Source organism: Conger conger, chromosome 3 (genome assembly GCF_963514075.1).
Source record: "Conger conger chromosome 3, fConCon1.1, whole genome shotgun sequence".
NCBI classification, from domain to species: domain Eukaryota; kingdom Metazoa; phylum Chordata; class Actinopteri; order Anguilliformes; family Congridae; genus Conger; species Conger conger.
Window position 1 is genome coordinate 69,621,153 of NC_083762.1, and position 25,490 is coordinate 69,646,642.

General features: G+C 41.5%; 2 protein-coding genes and 1 long non-coding RNA gene across 4 annotated transcripts; 2 read left to right on the forward strand and 1 right to left on the reverse strand.

Moving 5' to 3' along the window:
* Nucleotides 1–6,372: 6,372 nt before the first annotated feature.
* Nucleotides 6,373–10,983, forward strand: LOC133125052 (uncharacterized). Its single transcript, XR_009708379.1, has 3 exons — nt 6,373–6,626; nt 6,820–6,896; nt 9,385–10,983. It is a non-coding gene; the product is annotated as an uncharacterized LOC133125052 (long non-coding RNA).
* zfpl1 (zinc finger protein-like 1) lies at nt 8,117–17,247 on the reverse strand. The gene is made up of 8 exons (XM_061236750.1): nt 17,116–17,247; nt 16,262–16,371; nt 14,644–14,755; nt 14,054–14,247; nt 13,108–13,183; nt 12,448–12,654; nt 10,026–10,149; nt 8,117–9,615 (listed from the first exon to the last, which is right to left on the reverse strand). The coding sequence occupies exons 2-8, from the start codon at nt 16,361–16,363 to the stop codon at nt 9,432–9,434; spliced, it is 999 nt and encodes a 332-aa protein (XP_061092734.1). The 5' UTR covers nt 16,364–16,371; nt 17,116–17,247; the 3' UTR covers nt 8,117–9,431.
* A 223-nt stretch (nt 17,248–17,470) lies between these two features.
* cdca5 (cell division cycle associated 5) lies at nt 17,471–21,230 on the forward strand. Of its 2 annotated transcripts, none has more exons than XM_061236496.1 (6): nt 17,471–17,790; nt 18,038–18,129; nt 18,665–18,730; nt 18,840–18,884; nt 19,451–19,960; nt 20,982–21,230. In XM_061236496.1, exons 1-6 carry the CDS (start codon nt 17,730–17,732, stop codon nt 21,060–21,062), a joined length of 855 nt encoding a protein of 284 aa, XP_061092480.1. In that variant the 5' UTR covers nt 17,471–17,729; the 3' UTR covers nt 21,063–21,230. The 2 variants fall into 2 exon arrangements, with proteins under 2 accessions (XP_061092480.1, XP_061092481.1); XM_061236497.1 differs by having other exon boundaries at nt 18,668–18,730.
* Nucleotides 21,231–25,490: the final 4,260 nt, after the last annotated feature.

The window sequence follows — 25,490 nt, forward strand, 5'->3', positions numbered from 1 at the left end:
CCCCTTCCAGCAGGAATCAAGACGCGCTCTAGGTTGAAGTTTCCTGGAGTCAGTCGTGACGATTCATTTTAAGAGTTTCTGCAAAGAAATGAGAAAAAGTTGTCCCAAACAACCCCGCCCCCCACCCCAATCTCCAATCGATACCCACTACTGTACTTTCAGGAAGCTTACATTGCCATTTGCCAATTTAAGTTATGTTTAGTCACTGAAGGTCTACAGATCAACATGTGCAAATCTCAGGTGCATGCTTGCATCAAGGAAAGCTAACACAAAGTTATGGGTAAATTGAGGAAACAGAAGTTACTTAACTTAGCCCAAAGCAACTGCAGAGAGAGCTTAATTAGCAAGACAAGCTTGTGCTTTTCATCTGAAATCAACTTGAAAGATCTCCCACCGATTCATCACGCTGTTAGCAGATCCATACTCCAGCCAATCTTGCATTCAAGACAATTTGCTACATGGGAAATTCCTGTTTGGGGAACCAAAGAATGGAAAACACACACACACACAGAAAAAGAACGTCCTCGAAGTTTCAAGCTCAAGCGCACAGGAGTGAGGGGGTCAACGGAAAAGGTCTTCATTCAGGGGACATTCACTTGCCATTAGCTCCCAGGCAGATTTGCACATAGATGCAGGGGCGACCAAAGTGGGCAACAGCCGAAATGATCTGAAACACAAACAACCCCCCCCAACCCTCCCTGCCCCCAACATTCTCCCAACGCACACATTTAACTAAAACGATGTTTCATGTGGTGTATCAGAAACATGTTAGATGTGTTAAATTAGATGCAAAGCAACACTGACGATACAGAAGCGAGTGAGAATGCAAATGCTAATGCGTTGCATGTGGAAACGAGTTTCCCTTATTGATGGATGTTAAGGACTGAGCAGCTCACCTCAAGGTAACAGGAAAACAACGCTTGAAATTTTAAAATATTGACCTTTATAGGCCTTCCAGTTTGCCATCGATAGGACCGCCGATTTAGAAATCGATTCTTACTAGCACTTTGGACGAGGAAACTTCACGGGGGACTTCACGCAATCTGTAGTGGTTGTGTTGACGCAAATTACGACTCTGCGAAGAAAGAAATTCTAGAATACACAACACCCCACCCCCCCCCACCACAATAACCAACATCCCTACTACAAGCCTCACCATTAACCAGCATCACAGTTGCAATGCCAACAATTTAGTCGAAACTGCACATTTGCACAGCTTCCCTTGGCTACCCATCAGATTTTAGCGGTCGCACAGTTGCACGACTGCAAACTTCACTAAAACTGCACATTTGCACAGCAGACATTCAACTACACTGCACCTACACATTTGCACAAGTGCTGGTAACCAAGTCAACTTCATAGCAAGGACTGTCAACTTCCACTGATTGAACATTTTCTGAGAAAATGGTTAAACCGTCCTGCCTGACAAGACCCTGAAGTGGAAAGGGCTGCAGGTTCCTGTGGTCACACTTCACTGGCAGATGGCCTTCTCCAAAGTTGCAAGATTCTGGAAGATTGAGAGCAAACAGAATCCACCCCCCCCCTCCCATACAAATTAATACCCCACCCCCACAGATCAAGTGTCATACGCTGCAGAACTTTTACTCAAAATTACCTCAAGATTTTATCGGAGATCAAAATTTTTAACTTGACTTTAGGTTCCCATGTCGAATCCTCCCATTGGCTTGTCCGTTTCAAGACTCTAAAGACTTCGTTTTGAAGGGAGAGAAATTGCACAACGTCCACACACACCAGCATGTTCTCCACTGTAAAGCTCATTATTGGGGCTCCTTGCATTACGGTTGCCAGTAAGGCCAAACATTCTTCACATCTTGTTTCTGTTAAATCTTTCAAACAGGATTCTTTCTCCTGGGACTTCAAATGACATCTACATGGCAAATGGGACTTATCTGCCTCCAATTCCACCTTCAAACAGCTGCTACCAAGCCCAGGACAGTGTGCTACAAAGCTCCGCCATTTAAAAGCGTACCTGAAAAATTTAAGCAGAAAAACGACCCCCCCCATCCCAAAAAAACAATGCATACCAAAACCACTCACAACAGGCTATGCATTTATTTATATGTTCAATGTAGGTTTTAATTTGACATTATGGCGAGAATTCTCCATAGCACAGTAACATAGTACAGCTCATTTACAGGTGAAAAGAAATTGAGGGAAACATTCCCTTTAAATGTACAGTACAATATCCATGCATATTATGGGTAATTAGTCAAAGATTTAATACCTTTTGGGGGTCTTGAATCTCAAAATTGGAGGGACTTACATAAACCATAGTTAACCTTTACACACAGCGAACTAGTTGACCCGCTTCAGTTGGTCCTGAAAATTAATCGCCTGCCACACGGAAAACTGCAAAAGGCAAAGAGGGGAAACAAACCTTCCCCCACCCCACAGATTGATCCCACCCAAAACCACTGGTTCACGATATTTCAGAACAATCCATTTCAAAACTGAGGTCCACAAAATACAGACTAACAATACGCAACTCAAGAACAATACATTTCAGACAATGCTTTTGTTACTTGCCGTACGAATGCGAATGGAAAAACGCTCCTATGCTCCCAGCTGTTCTCCACTGAAGGGTGGTAGATTTAATGCTGGATCTGCGGTGGCTTTTCTTAGGGGGCGGATTATTTTTAAGATCTGGAAGAGTCTTTCAGAAGTAAGTACCCCCCAGCCCCACCACCCACTTTTCCCAAATCCCAGTATCACTTCGATTTGAACCTTTACCGCTTCATGTTGCGGCCGACAACGTCGATTATCTCGATATACTTATTGCTTCAAATGCCAGACTTCTGGACGTTTGCGTGTCATTACGCCACACCTTTTCACTTGAACGAGAACGCATACGGATGCCTGCCAGATGACGTGGGACCCTCGGGTGGTTCCTTCCCAGTCATTTCTACTCATACCCTTCCACTCGGCTTATTTTTAAACTTGCTTTACGTGAGGAGCTGAAAGAGTCTAGGAAAAGATTCAGGTTAGCCTCCCCCACCCCCCTCCCCCCGGACACGACATTTGACGCAGCACAATACCAAATAGGTCTTATAACAGAGTATGCGGTGGAATTTCAAAATTACATGGATGCCAGTCAAACGGCAGTTGACAATACAACGTCCTCTTGAAAAGTAACCGACAATGCATTAAATGCAGACTTCACCTGTTGCCATCGTGAACAGTCATTTTATGGAGACGGATTCAACCCGATTTGCACAGGATCACACTATAGAAGGATGTTAAAGTGCTGAGGTGCCAAACAAGCCAGAGGTACTCCTCCATCAGCGATATCTTTGGTAGTTGCCTAAAACTGAGGAACCTGTGGAAAGAAGAACTCAAAACCCCCATTTTCCCCCTCCCCTCTGCCACATATCTCTTAAAGCATACTAGTACAGCACAAATGCGAATCTCCTCATTTAAAATTGACTAAGCAAGGAACAGTTGCTCCTCGTCATTTTAGTATGTACAAGTCTGTGCCAATAAATTTAGTTATTCCCTCCCAAATACCTCTACCTCATGCACAATATACTGCTTGCCTTTACCAGCTCACTTGGCTGCTCTGCTGCCAAAGTAGGTGACGTGGTACAGGGGGACACAGGATGGCCTCAGATCCGACAATCGCCAGTGCTGACCACTGCAGAGGAAGGGACCTATGGAATAATGGGATGCGCTCCAGCCTGAAGACTACATCTGAACACAGGGGAAGAGATGTCCGACAAGACGATCCGCCCTCTGAGACGCAACCAGTGCCGGGAAGATGAGTCCATAACCAGCGCAGGGAAGACGACGACATTTAGCCCCGGGTGAACTACCAACGGATTCATCACGGCAGAGACCACACTTGGTGAATGACAACGGGTGCATGGTGGTGACGGAATCGGATACTTATTAAACACACCTCTCCTGTAAAAAAAGAAACAAAAGACTACGCAAGCAAGTGTTTTCCGAAAGACCGTTTGGTTTTTGTCTTAACTAGATTTTACACTGGACGTTACAGCAATACCTCAACCTGACATACAAACCAAACACCTCTCCTGCGATCGTGTAGCTAGGTGACAGGATCTCAGCTGCGCCACTTGCCCTCTGACTTCCCCCTCTGTGCAACTGCCAGGAACCCGCTTGCTGGCTTGGGACTACCATGGGACACCACCCGCAGACGCCTCCGCTTTGCTGACGCTACCCGTTGCCCTCTGGCCTGCTGTCCTCTGGATTACATTGGTGCTGCTCCTCCTGATCCTGCCCGCTTTCCCCTCTGATCCCGACATGCTCCTTCCCTGGGTCGCAAACCTCTACAAAGTCCAGCCTTCCACACGAACACATTCAACTCAGTCCTGCCTTGGTTTATTTTTTAAAACATAAAAAAAAAAAAAAAAAAATCTTCTGTCTTCACCATTATGCATCGAGTCCATAAAAAATGGCTAGGCTGTAAACACTAGCCCCTTCAGTTTAATATCTTCCTTAGAACACACCCTAGTTTTGCCAGCTGTAGTTAAATCTTCAGAGATGCACTTTATTGCAACCGCTAGGGGGCAACAACTCAGCTACTACCAAAATGCACAACTTCGTCTTCACTGCTCGTCACATTCATTCTTAACCGATCTAATGGATCACGTTCACTGGTAATATGCTTCAAGCTCTAGGCTTCACTTGCGTTATTGGTCCTCTTGCTTAGACAAAGCTACTTCAATCCGTTCTCATCCAATCTACCATCTAAGTTACAACTTCTTCAAAACAATTTCAGACTTCTTCAAATGCATTAGAACAGAAAAAAAAAAAAAAAAAAATTCAACATTCAAACTGGATTTGACGTGCCATTGCGGCTGCTCATTTGAAATGGTATCGATTTCTTTCACTGATCGAAATTCTTTGAGTTTTAAACGAACTTTCCTAAGGTAGCATGTGAAATTGAGTGTCATTAAAATGACGTTCAATTTGCACTACGAAATTGGCTCCCTCATACACGCAATGTAGCTAGAATAGCTTGCAGACCATATAACCCGTGGCGACAACGTAATGCCACACCCTTTTTAGAGGTCGGTACTCAGCGCCATCTTGCTTATGCTATTATGCCAACAGCCTCCCTGAACTGCGTAGACACAATTGAGCGTTTTCATCTAATTAAATTGACATGGATATATACTATGTAATACGAAACTTAAAATATGTCATAGCGTACATTTTTCGCCGACAATGACCCAAAAAATTAAAGGACAGAGATTTCATCTTTCAACTAAGTTAACGTTGTATAACCCTACGCTGAATATCTTAACGTTACAGTAAGTTAAGTCAACAGCGTTAACTCGGTTAGATGCTGAATCACGAACATTTATAACTGGTAAGTTAACTTAAATTCGTCAGCTAAGCATGGTGTCAGCTCTAAATTATCGTATTTATAACGTTACGGTTAAAAACGTCTTACCACGATGGTTCGAATTCGTTGCTTTTCGAAAAAAAACAAAAAACGAACTTAGTAACATTACTTGGATTGATATTAACTAAATTACACTCGTTTTCGACACCGCGGTGATAAGTTATAGGCTGAATACTTTCCATGCTGCATAACTACTATACTTTTATCAATTTAAAACGCAACAACTACTCTGACGAACGAAACAAAAATATATATATCATTTCAGTACAATAGCTACCCGTTCTGAGCCAGCGCGAGAAGTGCTGCAGTGCAGTTGTTCAGAGAAATATATAGCTGGTGTGAAGCTGTCTATCCACTGCCCTTAATGCGTCCGCAAAGAGAAGTAGTTCCTTAATTAAAAAAGGGCCGAAAATAGTTTCTGTTCAAAGAAACAAATGAACAGGTCGTCGTTTCTTGTTTCCATGCGTCAACATTTTATTTTATATAATTATTTGATTTATTTATATCGTTTGTTCCAATGAATTGAAACTGGGCCAAGACATATATTTTCTTTAATAATGAATACTTTCTAATATCGTACTACGTCAATGTTATCTACAAACACATTTTGCTCAGTTTGTGAATGATCTGTTTGGTCAACGGCAAAGACGTTTGAATGAAACAGAGAACAATGGTAGACACTAAATGGGAGCTAATGGCATATTGGGTTTTGATAGTATTTAAAGTCATTATAGGAATAACCCTTTTTCTTGTGAGTGGAAATACCTTATCTAGACCTTTGATTTAATAATAGCAAATATAAAAGCTATACAATGACAACATGTTGCGGTCCTGCAACATAATGCGGCCAGAGAGAACTGCTTTTCTATTGGTTTTCTACAACATTCGATGACCATTTTGAAACGTTTCAAAAAATAACAAGTGACGTCACATTCACTGTGTCATGGCTTGCGGATTGATATGTACTTACAAGTGGGAAGGCTTTGTCAAACCGGTCGAAACTGGTTTGGGTCGGCCACTTTTCCCGGATCTCCTTTTGAGTTGGTGCATTGCTGAACTGTGCGTCACGACAACACTTAACTTTCTGGGTCAATGTTAGTGAAATAAATATATATGCTTCAGTTGGTGGATTGATTAATCTAGTTTATTGCGTTAAACTTTTAAGTGAAATAAAACCACTTGGCCTATATAATAATTAGAAGCAGCGATGTTGATGTATATTGCAGTCGTTTGAATAGTGAGTAAAATATGAATACAAAAGTAAACCGAACAATAACGAAAATGAAATTATTATAAGATAACATTTGTCGCGTTATAAGTGTTATAAATAGGGAAATTACCACAGCGTGCGTCAAACGAGGGGATCTGAGCGTTAGCTAAACAACCCATTCAGCCATTTTGAGGCTAGATGTGTTTGTTGATGTTCACAGGCACCACCTAAAATGGATCCACTTTTCGTGAGGGGATAGACTGAAGTTGCTTGAAGGCCGTCCAACTAGCTATATACGTAAGATACGCTTCACTCATGTATTATCTTTACTTCCAAGTATGTCACACGTACCGTCCTGTTATTGTAGCTATGTAACATACAAATGTGATTCAATAAAGGTTTTATATTAAATGTCAGGTGTAGCCTAATTTATGCCAGACAAGCCACTCGCTTTAAGCACATTCACTGAACTAAGGTGAAGTAACTCATGAAAATGTGTTTATTAAAATGTGTTATACCGTCACTATTTATTTGAAGCTAGGATCCATTTCATGGTCTTACTGCAGTGCACCTTCAAGCTAGCCAGTCAGTATGACTAATGACATTTCTCATTGTGGTCTACAACGGCGTGAAACATGTTTGTACTAGTGGTCACAGATCTGTATTTAGCTAGTTCTGTGCACGTAGTGCTCATATCAAATCGTAGAAAATCTCTCATCCATGTTTTTGGTGTATTGCGTCACGTTTGACGACGTGCAGACTTGCATAGCCAGTGAGGTAAACGCAAATTCGTTTGTCATTGCCCCGTGCTTATTACCAATTTGCCAAGGGGAGACACCAATGGAAAGGCTGAAAAACTTAACTGTACGCTCTATGGGCCGATTACAATTATTTTCCAGTACATAGTACGTTTTAAGTGAACGAAACTATGAACACAGCAGTCATTTCATAATAATAATAATAATAATAATAATAATAGTAACAATTGGATCATTATTGCTTACCACGATTTGATTGTTTTGTTCTCACTTGTTCTCATAGCTACCTCCCCTCCCCCATTGATTTTTTTTTGCCAATTTCCAGCTTAAACCAGCCTAAAGTGGTCAAGCTGGTTTACAGACCAGCTATGTAAAAACACATCTTAAACCAGTATAGAATTGCTGGTGCTCTTATCTGTTTTGTTTTTTTTCCAGCAGGGTTGACTTGATTGACAATTATGACAAAATAGTGAATAAAACCAGAGCTGGAATGAAGGGAAATTTTACAATAACTGGGTTATGATTGGGTAAATCCTAAAAAAAACTAGTAGGCCCTAAAATAACCAGTGAGATTCTGTCTTCGTACTCAGCCCCAGAGTGTTTTTGAACTTTATTTTTGGGTGGGGTGGGATTCATTGTAAAAGACACATCAGCTGCTGGTCAATACTGAAGAGTAAAGATATCTGAAGAGTTGAGGGAAAAAAAAACGAAAAAAAAAAAACTTAGGACAGCCAACAAGAAATTCCAAAATACAACAAATGAAGATTCATCTTTATAGGGTAAAGTAAATGATCTCACAATGAATATATGAGAAAATATGCTTGATCAGCCTGTCAATCCACTATGTACACAAAATAAATGCACACTTAATTTTAGGGGAAATAACAAATACATTAATTGATTCATTCACATACCAGGCAATAAAAGAGACCAACAACCTATTCCATTTCCTATTATTGACCAATTGCTTAGGAATACACTTGTTTTGATCACACATCTAAAATCCTTAATAAGGATATTTGCCAAGATGTCAGCATCCAAAATGAAGTCATACAGTTCCACAACAGAAATATTAAACAAAATAAAAGCAAACGGACAAATTGAACAAAAGGTCTGATTAGTGTCATAGATGTTGAAACCGAATAAACAGCTCAGTTCATAGGTATGCCTGTCGGTCTGTATCCATGTACATATACATGTTTTATATATAGTAAAATATACCCTGCCTTGTTGCAATATATTATGATTATTTTCTCTACTTTCTCCTGACCAATTCATTTTCATATCAATCGCACAGCTTTTTACTGTTCTGAGCATATATTCATTATTTAAACATTTTCTAGACTGTATTCTCTACAGAAGTATTAAACATTTTGAAATGCAGTAATGCCGAAGTCAGATCAACCCATTTATTACAGTAACAGTGGATATCCAGTATATGGGGTTATGTATATAACAACCGGTGTGTACAACCAGGAGCCAATTTGAGCAAGAAAATTTGTTTTGTGAGTACACAATCCTTTACACACACACATATACAAATCAAAATGCCCCACACTAAGCACACAAACCGATGTACCCACTTCCTGATGATGAACCAGTGCTAAAATTAACTGGAATGCAGAAACAGAGGATTCAGCCAGGCTATGTGAACCTATGAGAGGTTGTGCCCTTGAGCATAAAACAGAAAGGCATTTAGGTAAACAGGGTCAAGGGACAGCCTGTCCTGCTGGTAAGGGGGTTGCCTCCATGACCACAGAATTAGCCAACGGAGACTAATAGGCAGTCATTTGGATGTACTAATAAGCAAGTGTATTAAAACAGAATGTTAAATACAACACTTTACAAAATATACCATTTTGGCTTCTTGTACTGCCGTGGAGAGGGAGAAAAGGGGGTTTCTGGGGCAAAACAAAAGAGGGGTAATGTGCTCCCTCAATGTCCAAGAGTGGAGTTATATCTCTGCTCCCCTTGGTCCCAGTCATAACCTTTGTATCATCAATGTGTGTTTCTGTCATGTATTTCAGCTTGTTTTCTCGGTTACCCGCCCTGGGGTTGTACACAGAGGGGCCTTTTAGTTCCCCACGCGGATGTGCGGATTGAGCAGGGGGTCCAGGTTTGGGTCTGAGTCCGCCGACACTCGTCCCAGCTTCGCCATGATGATAATCAGGGTGAAGAATCCCAGAACTCCCAGCAGGAGAACAAGGAGAACTCGCTGCTTCAGTGTTAGAGCTGTCCGCTTTGAGCCCGACCGGTTTCTGTGGGGAGGGGATGGTGGATAGTAAGCATAAGGAAATCCAACGTCTAAAGTAATTGGAAACAACAAATGAACTGAGCAATATTAAGGAATATTCCAGATATGAACAGTTTTGTGACAGCTTTTAATTCTGTCACTCACTGTATGTATTTCAACTGTAAGGGACATCTTTCAGAATGTTTCTCCCCTGGGTTATCCATAAAATATTAGGATAATCTTTGAAAACAACATATACAATTGTATTACATTATTCTAAAAATGCATGACATTTTTTTTGGTTTAGAATATAGGTCTGAATGCTGTTAAGAGTGATCCACAGAACAGAAACCAGGAGATGAGGTTAGAGAACACCGAGCTATGGGAAACAAGTGTGTACAGGTACAGACGGAAGACGAGCTGGAGAAAACTGACTTGAGTATCTGTGCAAACCAGCTGAGCGCTGGCCGGCGCCGGTACTTGTCGTCATCGAAGTCGATCTGCGTGACGGAGGAGTGTCCCGATTCTCTGGTGTCGTAGACCTTCCTGGGAGAGGAGGCTGAGAGAGAAATGGGGGGGGGAGAGTTAAGTCCCGATTACACACAAATTCAATGTAACGTCAAACCAAAACTTCAACATTCTAAAATGGGACTGGCTTGGAAAATATAAAAAGAGAAGAGAGAATAAAAAAAAAAAACGTGGTAACAATGTACAATAAAACACAAAGTGCACAGTATTTTAGTTTTCTAAAATAATACATTTAAACAAAATTGTTTTACAGGCACTCCAGTAGCTGTTTTGACTCATGAAGTGCTTAGTGGCCTTGGTGAGCCACATACTCTGGTCTTATGTTACTTAAGGCGCCGCTGGTCAGACATTTTATCTAATCAGAGACATGTATACACTGGATATAAATAGAAAGCATCCCCCAACTCATTCACTATATGGATCAAAAATTGACTGGTTTAATTTTGAGTGTTAACACCCAGAGACAGAAACCGGAAACAAAACGGGTGGGGAGTTTAATTTGGTAATGCAAAAGTGTAATAACCGACTGGCTGTCTTAACTAAATAATTTAGGTCAGGAAACTAAAACGGTTAATTTGCTGCAATAATTAAACAAAGTTTCTAACTGAAAGACAGACAGGCATACAGAATAAGTTCCTGGAAGCCAGTTGCGAGACATAGAAATAACCCTTTGTTCTCTTCATTAGTGCCAAAGGACTGTTTGGTGTTGCTGATCCCTGCCCCCACAAAGCAGCGTCTCAAATGATCCTCTGGCCAGGCTGCCGGACTATCTGACAAGATAATTGCATTCCTGGGTGGGTCTGCCGAACGTCAATAGGCAAATGGCTGACCGGGCACAAGATGATTGGGTTTTACGCCAACCAGATGGTTTGTGAAAAACAGTTGTTTGCGGGGGATGGGGACGGGGGATGGGGGTGTGGTGCCGAGGGTGAGAGTGCAAACAGCAGGGTGTCTCACAGGAGGGTGAATGAGGGGAAATGCATCCCCCGGCTCAAAGCAGACAAGAAGTACAATAAGCACATTCCCTACAGTCCAAGCAGGGAAAGCTAAATCCCCCACTTTACGCCTCTTTCAAGAACAACAGTGTTGTTACCATCGCATATTTGTAATGCAAAATTCAAGGAAGAGGACTATCAAGGACCGTTTTTCTAAATCAATCAGAGTTCATTATGAAGCACATCATTTTAATCAACCTTTCTTTTTTGTTTCAATTTCAAGACCAATTCAAGTCAAAGCTTACGCAAATGCTTGATAATACCATCATATGATACAAGAATCTTGTCTGGGCTGAACATGTTTTGGAAAACAGTACATTCACACTTTGTAACTATATACAAACTCAAGGCCATTACATGGGTGGGAGTAGTTAAAACTATTGCCATTTGTCATAGCAAATACCTTGCGTAAAGAAAAGCATAAAACTCACTGGTAGAAATTATATGTGGCTGTAGATAGCTAGAGAAAATAAAATGACCATGTTATCATAAACGCATTCTATAAATGCAGTCCATTTACCATTTATCGAGTAGTGAAACTGCTTTTAAACCAAAACTATTTTCCTCTATGTGGTTCCACAATTAATTTTCTTTAAAAAAAATGCTTTTATTAATTGTTATTAATGACTTAAATTAATAAAGTAGTTGAAAATAACAATTTAAAAAATATTGTGATTGCCTGTTTCTTCGTGTGGATGGCTTTTTAAGTTTGCCTCATCTGCCACCTAGTGGATATGGATTAACTAGACAAGCTGACCACGCATGGTAGTGAACTACATAGCTAAAATCCTCTCTCTGTAGATACACTGTGATTACATCGCCCATGAAGCATTTATGGGCAAATATGCATTGATCATATAGGATTACCTTTGGCCTCCATAAATTTCAGAGAACGTTGTCAGGTATGTGTAGTTGGCAGGCCCCTAGGCAATGAAACAAGGATAATCCTTCATAATGATACCATCGACCTGTGGGTGATTATGTACTGCTCTGTGGGGTTGCTGGCCCAACTTGGCAATGGCAGGATTTAATGCCACACAGTGGCTCGCATCATTTTCACCAGAAGCCAGTGTTAAAGCAGGACCAACAGCACATTTTTGGTTGACCGTTGCAGTAGCTTTTCACTCTTGTCCATAAGCTGATCAGTATGTAAGAGTGGTCAGTAATACCTGTGTGAATGGTGATGGAGTGGTCAGTTATACCTGTGTGGATGGTGATGGAGTGGTCAGTTATACCGGTGTGGATGGTGATGGAGTGGTCAGTTATACCTGTGTGGATGGTGATAGAGTGGTCAGTAATACCTGTGTGGATGGTGATAGAGTGGTCAGTAATACCTGTGTGGATGGTGATGGACTCGTTGGCCACGGCCATGGGAATGCTCACACTGACCACAGGGTGAGTCTGGGCCACTAGACCCCCGTTGTCCTGGGTAACCCCAAAATCCAGCTCAGCGGGAGGTGGAGGGGGTCCCGGGTCAGGATTGTAGGACTGGGTGGGATGAGCGTCAACTGCCTGCAGTGGAGGAGCTGGAGGCCGGATGGCTGGAATGAGGGGAGAGAGAGAGCGAGAGATGTAACACTGTAATAAAGAAAACTCATACTCAATAATTCTGGACACAATGAGTAGTGATCATTTCACGTTACTGAGATCTAAACACAATGTAAACAATTGTAGCTTACTCCCACCCTTATCCTGTGTTTTGTGAATACTACAAGACAAATAAAATCGTACAACTTTCTAAAGAGATATACTGTATGAAACATGACACTTACGCTGACATTAAGAGAGTGAATTAAGACTGCAAGGAATTTGTGCTGTGAAGTATGTTTTAGTATACCTGCATCATCTTATCCCCTGATCTTGACTCATCAGCATGCTTTTACTGACATTTTGTAGTCAGACTGGAACAGCACAGCTTACCCGTGAAAAATATAACCTAGAATATCCTAAAATGGATGCCATATCCACAACAATCTCACAATGGTTATACTTACATTCAAACGAGGTCCAGCTGTTGTAGTCAGTGACATCTTGTGATGAGTCTTCTTCATCCTCGACTGTTTCCTCAATCTTATGTATGAAATTAAAATCACACAGATCACATTGGGAAGAACAGGTGCCAAATGAACTAGGGTATATCAACATTTCCACTCAAACCAGAATTCTATGTTCCATGACACATTTAAAGGACAAGCAGAAGATGCAAGGGCCTTTTTGGTACAATGGCCAGAGCTACTTTGGGCTACTGCAAGGGATATCAGACTCCTTCCTGCCCATAAAGCCTCCTATGTACACTATCTTTTGTTATACAAAATAAACACCACCCTATTTTTACTCAATAAAAGCTCACAATACCATCAGGACATCGTAAGAAGTCACAACTTTGATAATGAATGCATTTCATCCAAATTGTATTCTTATCCAATAATAAAAAATTAAAAAAAAAAAATCCTGTCACCTTTCACTGCTCTTTCCCCTTATGCATTTTGACAGTGTTTTGCCTTCACCAGTGTCTGTCTCAGACTATTGGTTTTGTGTTTTTGAGTGCTAGTTTATTGCAATATTTGTCCTGTGGTCTTGATAGTGTTTGTGTGCCCACATTTCAATTATTCTTTTTTTTTTTATTGGACAGTATATAGTATAGAGAGACAGGAAGAATGGGAGCGAGAGAGGGGAAGACATGCGACAAATGTCGGACGGTCGGATTCGAACCGCCGACGTCGCGGCTCGCAATGAGCATGCGGTCAGGGCTCTACAGGCTGCGCCATCGAGACACCCACATTTCAATTATTCTTGAATTATCCAGAAAGGTTTCTTTTTTTTCTCGTTCTGTACAGATGAAAACTTAATAATTAGTCACCAGTTGTGTAACTAGCCCTGTGTCTGTGCTTCCAGGCCCTGACCATAATGCATAGGTTTAGGTTTGAGGCTGCTGCTCACCAGCGGCAGGCCCAGGCCTGCTCTGGCCCAGTTAACAGAGGAGAGGTGCTCCCGGAGCACGTCGGCCACAGGGCTGGCGAGGTTGGAGGGGGGGAACACAGGGCCCTGGCAGGAGGGGCACTGATAGCCAGCGGGGGCGGTGTGAAGGGGCAGGCGGGTGGCCAGATCATTCAAACAGGACCAGTGGAAAACATCTTTCATTTGAAGGGGAAAAGGGAAGAGAAATGCATTGCTGTGTAGATGCACATAACCTTTTCACTCATTTACATTTTCATGGATCATCGTACTGTACATCATTAACTCCTCATAAAAATTCCACCTACATGTATCAATTTATAATTGATTTATTTATAATAACACACTCTTCTGAGGAATGTATTAACATCAGGATCACAAGGGATTGTCTGTTCACAGTAAGTTAATAGTGTAATCAAAATTAATGCTCACACCAGCCTGAACTGGGAAAGGTTAATAATTAGATCTGAATTTGATCCGTATTTCCAGTTTCATCAGTACACAAGTGCAACTACTCCAGTCATTTTACTTCCAATGCATGTGTCAGTTCAAAGAGATAGAGCACTCATCCTTACCATAGCACACCAGTCTCACAGTGTCCTGGGCTGCGAGTGGGGTGCTGCAGAGCTGACAGTTAGGGTTGTAATCGCTGTCCTGGAGCCACTGAAGGTAAGACTGCACAATGCACTGTGAGCAGGAAAGAGAAGGAGACACTGGAGGGGATGCTAGAGAGCAACAAACATGGACGCTAGAGAGCACCGAGGGGTTCCCAAACACGGTCCTGGAGTTCCCCTGTGCGGTTTTCGTTGCAACGACAATTGTAATCCAGGAATTTTAACAAGCTGTTCATTTTTCATGTGTAGGGGGACTACCTGCATACCATAAATGATAAAATTGTGCGATATTGCAAACAATGCATGTACATTTTGCAGAAATGCATATAAAGTGCAAAATTATTTTTAACTGATCAAATAAAAGACTGATGTGAATCAGTAGGCTCCTAATTGGTGAATATGTTGACACCTGGCCACCAAACCTAGCCATTTGGAAGATAAAGAAGAATTCAAAGGCAAACCTGCACTGTGTTTATACATTAAAGGAAATAAATTACAAATTAAAATAAATACATTTTCAACTACCTAATTATGAACCTATTAGTTAACCGCCGTCTTATTTGTACAATAAGCACAATATGAATGTGGTCATTTTATTCTTCCTGCCATTGCAAAGCTATTTCCGGCATAGTGTGGTTTAAAAGTACAATAGGTAAGATTTTGTGTTAAAACATTGTAAATACCTTCCTATCATTGAAAAAGGCTCACTGACAGTGTTATTGACTCACCCCCTGCCTGTGTTTATAGTCCTTAAATTTGGGTTTCAATCTATGCAGTTGACTGGCCAGCAATCTGTATCAAAACATTACAGATTGCCGGCCTGTCAATACAATAATTCAAGCTCATTGGTTAAAAATAGGTTCTAATAGCCACAGCCAATGGCATTTCAATGTCAGCGTGTTCACAGAGAAGGGGTGGGATAAACAGTATTGTCATTTGAGCGTGTTTGTTGCTGCAATTCCTCTCTTGACCGTTAGAAGTCTGAAATTACCCATTGTACTTTTAAGGTAAATAATACATCTTAAGATGAAAAGCACCTACGGTAATGAACAAATATTAACATCTTATAAAAAATGATTTGATGGCTATTGGGGTTGGAACAAAAACTAGCATACACAGGGGTACTCCAGGACCGAGTTTGGGAGCCACTACTCTAACTGTCACGACCATCCCATACTCTGGGTGACACAACTGCACAACTTGCCAACTGCACATTTGTTCTTGTATTATTTACTCTTAAAGTGACTGTAAAGGTAAATGGGATTATTATGATATGTATTAAGCATCAGCAAAATTTTAGAAAGCAAATACATTGCAATATCGACTTATCAGCCTAAACATTTTATCTATTCATATTTAAATGTATTACCATAAGATACATCCATATGTGATAATTTATGGTTATTTCAAATATTTATAGCTGCTGTATGGTTACTTTAAACAAGGACCCAGTGACTGATGTTGTTTGCTTATTTTAAATACATAATACACAAAGTACAGGATAAGGAATTTCCATTGTACTTACTACAAATCAAACTTTTGAGTCACAGAAAGTATTCCCTACCCATTCCACACATACCTTGCTGTGGTTGGAGACCAGGCAATGTTCACACACATTGACTCGGTGCTCAAAGCAGAAAAGGTTCGTCACTTTTCTCTTTGGGCATTTGCACAGACCCATGGTCTGATCTGGGAAATGAATACACACAATTTATGAGAAACATTAGCACTCATGCAAAGTGACCACTGTGGCACACAGATTAAGAAAGAAACACACACTCACCTATGACAATAAGATTTAACACATCTTAAAGTCACATGACTGTGATATCTCAATACCGCAACCACCAAAAATGTAGGGCAGTATGTGTAAACACTCATTATTTTAATTTAAGTTAAGCCAAATGTAATTGGTCAATTTAAACTAGGCCTACTTCAGACAGTGTGTCGTCACTACGTGCGCTTCCATTTGTAGCATCGATTCCCAATTACAAAAATATAAACGCCGGTCTTGAACTGACAAATTAATGACTGCTTTTCCTACTAAATTACAGAATAATGTGACACTCTAGTTGACTATTCAAACGTCATATAGTTAGGCAGCTAGCTATCTAAGATAGCAATGCTTTATGTCAGATAGGTAGTCAGCTAGCAAACGAGCGCATACCAGCGTGGAAAACCATTCTGAATACAATATGTGGTCTTCGTGTACAATTGTTGCAAAAAATCCTAACAGTGTTGGTTATATGTTTAGTAGTGAGACAGCTAACAGACTGGCAAACCTAGCTGTGTCAGCTAACATTAGTTATCTTGAGCAAGTCTGATGTACAGCTGGGGAGGGTGCTCTTGAGTGACATGATTTGCAAGCTCATAGCTGTAAAGTGTAAAGTCAGCTTGCGTTCACTATGAAAGATAATACGTAACGTTATTTACCTAAATTGAAGACGTTGACAGTGGACCCAGAGCCTTTCAGATGAACAGGTTTTGTAGTTGAATACTTTGAAATATGTGTCGTATTGTGCTGAAGTCCGCTGTTGTTGACTTCCCTACTTGCCACGTCTCTTCCGGGACAGTCGCACAATGATGACGAACGCCGCTCGCTATTTTTTCACTATACGTTATTCACTAATGCATATATATTTTTACCATTTTCATTTCTCCAATTGTATATCTAATAATTATTCTGACACATAGCATTTTAATCTCTTATTTTACAGGCAATAATTTAAGACAGCAGCTAACTGGCTAACTCTTCCGGAACTTCCTGTTAGTTCTCGGCGGGCGAATTGAAAAAAATAATAGTGGCCTCTTGGTTTTTTAGCTAGCGCGGCGTGCAGAAACGATATAACTTTTTACTTTATTAAATGTATACAATAAACACAAAATATTGATGCATATGACAGAGCAGCGTTGACATTGACTTATTTGAGTGATTTGCGCCTTGTCAGATTCCCTATTTTATTGTTAGCTAGGTAGCCTATCTTTTTTTATTTAGCTAGCTTTTACGTTGAATAGCAAGATTTTTTTTAGAAGTTAAGATAATCAAGATGAGCGACCGGACTACACGACCATCGTTGGTGGAGCAGGGGAATGATAACGATAATCCAAGTATGCATTGGCGAACAGCTAGACTAAATTGGCTTGATACTGATTTTTCTAAACTAGCTAGCCTTATGTAATGTCACAAGTCGTTGATCGTAATGTTAGCTCATTGTCAAGCATAGCGCAACTTAAACGCACACTTTGAAATATGGTTAGCTGCGTGCCCAGAGAGCTAACGTTAAAGCTTGGCTAGCTAAATACGATCAAAATATTTTATAAATGAAAATGTGTGTGGTCTTGTCTTGCTGTTCAGATTATGACAGCCCACATCAACGAAGGCGATCGACGAGATTATCCAATACGGTCAGCAGTCAAAACACGATGGAGGTCAACAATGAAAATGTGGTGAGTATGCTGTTTATCTAACGTATCGTCAGATTGCTGCTCGTTTGACAATGTTTGACAGTATTTGCCTTTTAGGTAGTGGCTAGTTTGTTATTGCAGGAAGCAGAATCTGTCAATTTGCAAAAATAATTTAGCTAGCTTGGGCTGAATGTCTGCTTACTTGTTAGACGAGCCAGCGAACGTAACTTTTAATTTTCATAAGAAATTTTACCGGTTCAGATAATGTGATGCAGGCAACATGGTTATGCCGTCTGGATGCACGCAAATGGTTAAGTTAGACCTGATTCTGTATAGTTTATTATGGTTGTGGAAAGATTATACGCCTATTGACAAGGATATCTGAGCACAAAGCATTTGGGCCCCACTAGCACTCATGTAACGTACTTGTATGGCAATAAAGTGAGCTTTATAACTGTAAATCCTCACTGAATTGACTTGATGTGCACTGCATTTAAATGAATAAAGTCACTACTTGGCTTTGATTTGTGTGCGTTAATCTCTGCTGTTAATTCCTGTCTGTCCGTGAACCTACCAGCAGAGCGTTCTCCCTGTTGTGAAGCGTAACATTACCGTGAGGAAGATCGTTCCGAGGAAGACTCAGGTCAGCCCCAGCTACTGTTTCTTCAGATTCTGGTGGGGGGGAAGGGAGACTAGTATGACCAATGAAGAGTAATATGAATTCCCTGTGTTGCATTCTTTCTTTCACACAGATGCCTGCAACAACTCCTGTCCCATCAGTACGCCGTAGTCCTCGAGTAAGTGTCTTCTGGCCCAAATTCATTTAGAGTTTTTATTCATCCATCAAGTTCTGTTCGTACTATACCAAGGGTTCCCAAACGTTTTTCTGATGCAATCACATGAATGTTCGCAAATCTGTCTATGCAACCCCAACACCCCAAAATTGTCAGGCGACCCCATCCTCAAATTGGGGTTGCGAGCGAGTGTGGGAATTAAGCCTTTAAATCCTTCACTGCAAGTTTTCCTCAACCATCCTTAACCTTTCAAAGGCCCTATATATTACATTGCAGAGATAGGTACTGCAGTGCATGGGAATGGAGATTGCCAAGGAAATGGGTATGGAATGTGTTCAAAATAGAGGAAGAAATATGAAAAGTCATATCTGTTATGTACCTGGTTCTTTATTCTTTCCAGTTTTGGTGATTCAAAGGGCATCTCTTTTTAGGATTTTGCTTTTCTCTAAGTTGAATTTTATCAGGGGAAAAAAAACCCATATAAGGACCTCAACTTATAAGGTCCTTATCAACAATAATAAACATGCAAATTATTTTAATCAATAATCAAACATTTGTGTCTTCCCTAGGTTTCAGCTGAGTGCAACAAGGAGAATGCCACTAGGTTGTCGGGACCCAAGTGGGAGCGATCGAGAATATCCACCTCCACACCTGCTGCCGCCCCTCTGCCGAAACCCGCCATCCTCTCCCCGATCCTGGCTTCCGCCGACCCTCCTCCTGAGCAGCCCCAGGACCCCGCGGGCCTGGAGTGGTCTCAGAAAGTGCGCCGCTCCTACAGTCGGCTGAGTGCCGGCGACCACTCTTTCGCGGGCTCTCCGGTCCACACGCCGTCCTCCCCCACGCCCTGCCGGCGGGAGACTCTCTTCGGCTTCGAGCAGCTCCAGACCCCGCCGGTGGCGGCCAGGAGGGCCAGGAAGTCCGGGGTGCGCACGGACACCTCGCTGTCTGTGTGCGGGGGCTCGTTCTCGCTGCAGGAGGGGAACGGCAGCGTGGCCGACTCGCCCGAGTGTGACCCGAACATCCCGGGCGTGGCGCTGGTGAAGGAGAAGAGGAGGAGGAAGAAGGTGCAGCAGATAAAGGTGAGTGTTGAGAGGGTACAGGGAGGTGCGGGTGGGGTAGCCCCGCGGAAAACCCAGGTGAGCAACACCTGGCACTCGTACCTATCACATTCATTGGATGCCTTTGCCTTCAGCATTTATGGAAAAGAGAAAAGAGAGGTTATGGCTGCTGTGGTAACTAAATGCCCAGCTAAATATCAGAACATACAGACCGAAACTGTACCAATCCCGTCATTACATTACATTACATTGTTGGCATTTGGCAGACGCTCTTATCCAGAGCGACGTACAACAAAGTACCCATAACCAGGGATAAGTGTGCTGAAAGACCCTAGAGGGAAGTACAATTTCAATTGCTACCCGTACAACAAAAGATAAGGACCTATCTGCAGGTCCTTGTCATCAAACAAGGATTTCCTTTTGGCAACTACATGAAGAGGAAAGCGAAAACATTTAAAGAGTTAAAAAACTTCCATACACATTTGTTCATTGGCCCTGCAACATGATTTTTCATGTTAACAACAACAATTTCCAATATGTCATTAACAGCAATAGCAGCCAATGAATCCTTACGTATTGTGAGCTTTTCCAGTTTGGCAAAAGTGTTGCTCAGGTCTTTTCCGATCCTACTGTATGAAAAATGAAAGTGAAAATGAAAAATGAGAGGTTTCTCCCTGAAGTACCCGTCAGGACTCCCCTAAATGTCTGCATGAAGGATGACTAACTATCAAAAGCTCAGTTTCACAGGGGGCATAGTCATCAGCATAAACATGTGGAAAAGAGGAAATAAATAACACCTTTTAATTCTCCTATGAAATTACAACATTACAGCCAATAGGGTATCAGCCGAAACAGCAAAGCTCTTGCTTTCATACATACATTTGATCCTTTCAAATAATCACGAAGGCAGACATATTTAAGTTAAATTATGTTAAAAGTTAAAATGCAATTAACTGGCAAAGTATCTCAAAGCCAGAAATAACCACTAAAGTTACTTCAGCACTGTGGCAGACCTTTCACCTATCTCCTCCTCCCCCCCCAGATGTCAGAGTTTGACTTACTAGCTGCACAAATGAATGCAGAATTTGTCGAGGCAGAGAGCTTTGACTTGGTGGTGGAGTGATGTGTGAGAAGGGGGAAGACGACCAGCCCAACTGTGTGCAGACGACACGTCACAGACTGGCTTAAGGGAAGGATTGGGAAGAAGAAGAACTTTGGGGGACTGCAGCAGATCCTATTCTATTTGGAATTCATACATTAATTATAAATGGAATATCTGTTTTATGGATGTTTTTTTATGGCTGTCAGACATTTAAGTTACAGCTTCATATTTAGATTCAAGTTTTGAAATTCAGATCCAAACTCTGTTTAATGCAGTGAGAAATTACAATAGCATCGCTGTCCTATTAATAGCCAACTGCTGCTTGGGGGATTTGTTGCTCCCTATTGTAGATAAGGTTATATAATTTCTAAAGGAAATGTGCTGTGTACAGTAGCATAGATTTTCTCTGTCTTCATTTTATTTGTTTTAACTATTGTAACTCTTTGTTCATTGAATATTTGACCAAGTTTTACTATAAATATTTTAGTTGAGTTTGGTATTTGCATTCTGCTTCAGTCTGATTTGAATTCTCAGATCTAACTGCAAAACCTAAGAAATAAAAGGCTGAACTATAGGAAACCATACTAAAGGTCTCTGTATTATGTTCATGATGCAAGTAAAATTTATCAAACAAGTAATGTAACAGAGTTTGTGTCTGTGTGTTCAATATTGGTAGTTTTGGATGATCCAATTGACAGTATATTTTATCTATCTGCAACTTTATGTATGTGCGTCTGATCGGAAAGTAGTGCTATACTGTGTGAGTCTTCCTCCACCAGCGTGTCCCTCCACAATTTCAAACCTTTTCCCCTCAGGACCCTTGCTATCCTTGCTTGTAAGGAAAAACACTGGTTATAACGAAATGTTTAGATTTATTTAGGAATAAATGACCCAACTGATGCTGTACTTCCCTCATTCGCTGCAGATGTGTTTATATCAGGTAATACAAACAGATATTTGGATTAAGTCTTCTTCTCTTCCCTTGTGAAGGCACTGTACCATCCGCAATATTGATTCAAATGATTCAAACATTTCTTCCAGTGACAGAAGATATGCCTTCCATTTCTGCTTTCAGTCGTATGAAGCATGGTGGGGAAGCAATGGAATGCACCCAAAGTGCAATTCATCCAAAATGCACAAATTAAGGAGCTGTTCTGAAATGAGTATTTCCAGTAAACAGGGAAGGACTAATATGGTAATATGGTAATATGCTTTAAGCCTGCTTGTTACTTTACTTTTTTTTAAACAAAGGAGCGGTTTTACTCTTTGTCCACTAGAGGGTGTACTCTACTCAGTACAGTGCCCTATGCTGACAGCAGTGCTGGTCATGCAGAACACTGCAGCATTGTCCTCAGAAGGCCACAGGCTGAAATCCTGCCTGTAGACCATACTGAATTGGCACATTCTGTGTGCCCTAGAGTCAACTGGGATGATATGGAAATGGGAGCTGTATCGAATCTATATTTTCAGTAAAGTGTCATATGTATGGCAGCCTCTATCTCTTCGCCGAGTCAGTCAGCATGTCTACCCACATTAAAAAAATCCCTACAGTTCTTGTGGCTTTCGCAATGCATGCCAAACTTAGCATGCATTGTTATTTTATTTATTCAGCTCTGGTTTGGTCACACTGGCACTCATTTTTGATATCAGAAGCAACGGTTGTGGCTGGGTTTAAAATTTCTGGATCTGAAGACCGTATGAAGAGAACCGGGCATTCAGCTCATCTGGGCTTATCACGTGCCTGTATTCAATAACAGTTGCATCAAATCAGCCTGGAAGGTTCTAGGTTATCTTATACAAAACCGAACAAGTTATGTATCGTCAAAAGAAACCTGTTTCCACCTGTGCTCCGTGGTTGCATAGACAAAAACTTTTCCACCTTGTTCATACATTTTTATTTAAATGCAGCTGCTTCTGGGTTCATCAGTATAGTGAAGTGAATGGGGTCCTTAGACGTTTTATATCACATGGTTTGGATTATGCAACATGTTAACCCTGCCACTGGACACAACCTCCACAGTGGATTTCATGGTTATTCTGGGAAGTAGTTACTAGGTGTTCCATATTCTTTCATTATATTTAGCATGTTGTTATTGATTGTGGGCAGTGCTCTTTTATACCACTGACATTTGATTGGGAGTGTAGGTCCCCAGGGCGCTAGGATAATGACCAAGTTCACACTAATGGAAAAGTTTGTTTTTGTTTGCCAGAATAGATGGCAATTATTATATTTGAGAAAACAAAAAAAGTGATATTGGCAGCTGCCACAAAAGAGTATTTAAAAATACGTATCATATGCTGCTAACAACCATTCTGTATGGCAATATGCATTTTGATACTGAGAATGGTGAGAAGGGTACAGAAGATAAAGTTCATTCTCAGTGTACATTTAGGAGACATTTTCTCCATTGGAATTCAATACAATAATTAATGACTCTATTTCCAATAACCATTTCAGTGACACTGACATAATAAGGCCAGCTATGTAGAAGCAAACCACTTGGGGGAATATAGACAAAGTCAATAAGTTGCAGATGGGAGTAACATTTTTTAATGGATACTGTCACTGTTGCCCAATGGGACATTAAAGAGGAAAAACATTTTGAGTTTCTGTAATGCTAACTATATATAACGTCGTAACAAAATCTTTATAAATACATTAATAGATAATCAACATCTGATGAAATGTACCATTGTTTGCGCACTATTGCTGGGGGGCTTTGAGCACACAGGAAATTCATTGGCAATCACGTATCACGCTCCGGTGCTGATGCGTATAGAACATAATTACGTCAAGTGAATATTGAGGGAGGGGTTCAGGGATAAATTTGAATGATTTTCCCCAGTCTTATTTTTCCACTGGGTCTTTTGAGCGAATAGACATGTAGGCTAACTCCCGCAATGAAAGGAAAATAAAAAATAAAAAAAATCTGGTATACTTTAATATAGTACTTTTTATGTTGCTGCAGATCCTGGATCCTGAAACATGAAAAAGGTACGTTTATTTTTCTACTGATCTTATCATTTTAGCCTAATCCCTTGAAAGTACAATTTAAGATACAATCCATGAATATCCTTAACAGTTATGCATATAATTAAATAACTCGCCACAAATAAGTGAAAATATTTAGACACTTTATGCAAGCTTTAGGTCAAATACTTACAGGATCGTATTTTTATAAAGCAGCTCACTGTTTTCTCTCTAGGCAGTGGCTTCAGTGGATAGCCAAAGCACCCTTTCCAAGCCACGGCGTCCAAAAAAAAACGCATGCACCGATCGCAGCCCGGTTCGTGGAACAGGAACTAGACACAGGTCAGAGTATGAGAGGAAAGAGGGCGACTCTTTCTGGGACGCTACGCCCGCTTCTCGACGTAGTCAAGGGGATCCCCGAGCAGGAATCGACAACCTACCATTAGGAAAGCGACAAGTGATGCATAAGTTTTTCACCCCAGTTCATAATCCCTGTCATGAAGAAACCGAGGCTAGGGAGCACCAAAGTTATGTCCCTCACCACTCCCACCACCAGGACAGCGAAGGTCAAGGGTAAGTGCTTCTCCTGAAATAATATGTGAATATTTGACTATTTAGGTGATGAAACTGGGGTGGTTTGCTCTGCACAGAACCTTACATTAACCCTTGTGTTGTCTTAAGGGTCAAAAATGACCAGCCGAGAAAAAACCCTAAATTATATATTTTCAACTTGAAATTTGATGACAAAGTTTGTGATGAGTGACAGGTTGTTTCTTCATGTAAAATAGGGCTTTATTTTAGGGGTTTAGTGTAGGTGGGTAATTTCTTACCCTTAGGACAAGGGGTGTATACAGAATGTTAAGAACTTTGTTTATTTAGGCAAGTGGAAGGTGACATTTTGTACTTGTTTTAATTTCTTGACTCATTCACCAGTTATAGCACGCCAGGGAGCAGCAGTGGGAGTGCGAGTCAGGGCCATCGGCAGCATCACGGGCACCGCGCCCCAGAACACCCAGACCATCCCCAGGATCTCACACACGGCCACAGCTCTCCGCACCGCAGACGCTGCTCGGACGTGTCTCCACGCAGCCACTCGCACGACCCTGACCCGGCTGCCTCCTCCTCCCGATCCCATTCCTGCATCTCCTCGTCCTCCTCCTGGTCATCCGAGGCCAGCATTGACAAGGAGGCATTCGTGGACGGCAGGCCAGGGCCCCGGCACTCCAAATCGTGCAGCAGCATTCCCGTCGGGGGGCAGGGATTTTGGGATGAGGGAGAGCGAGCCGATGTGGAGGGACATGAGAACAGGCACCCGGACCATCAGCGCCGCCGAGACGATTGTGTGCACAAGCTCCACCGCAGCCACAGCAAGAGTGACGAGGGGCTTCCCCATGCAAACAGCGGTGAGGATGCCGGGTCCCGGCAGCTGGATCATAGCCCTCTCTACAAGTCAGCTAGCCTCGGACGAAGCCTGGCCT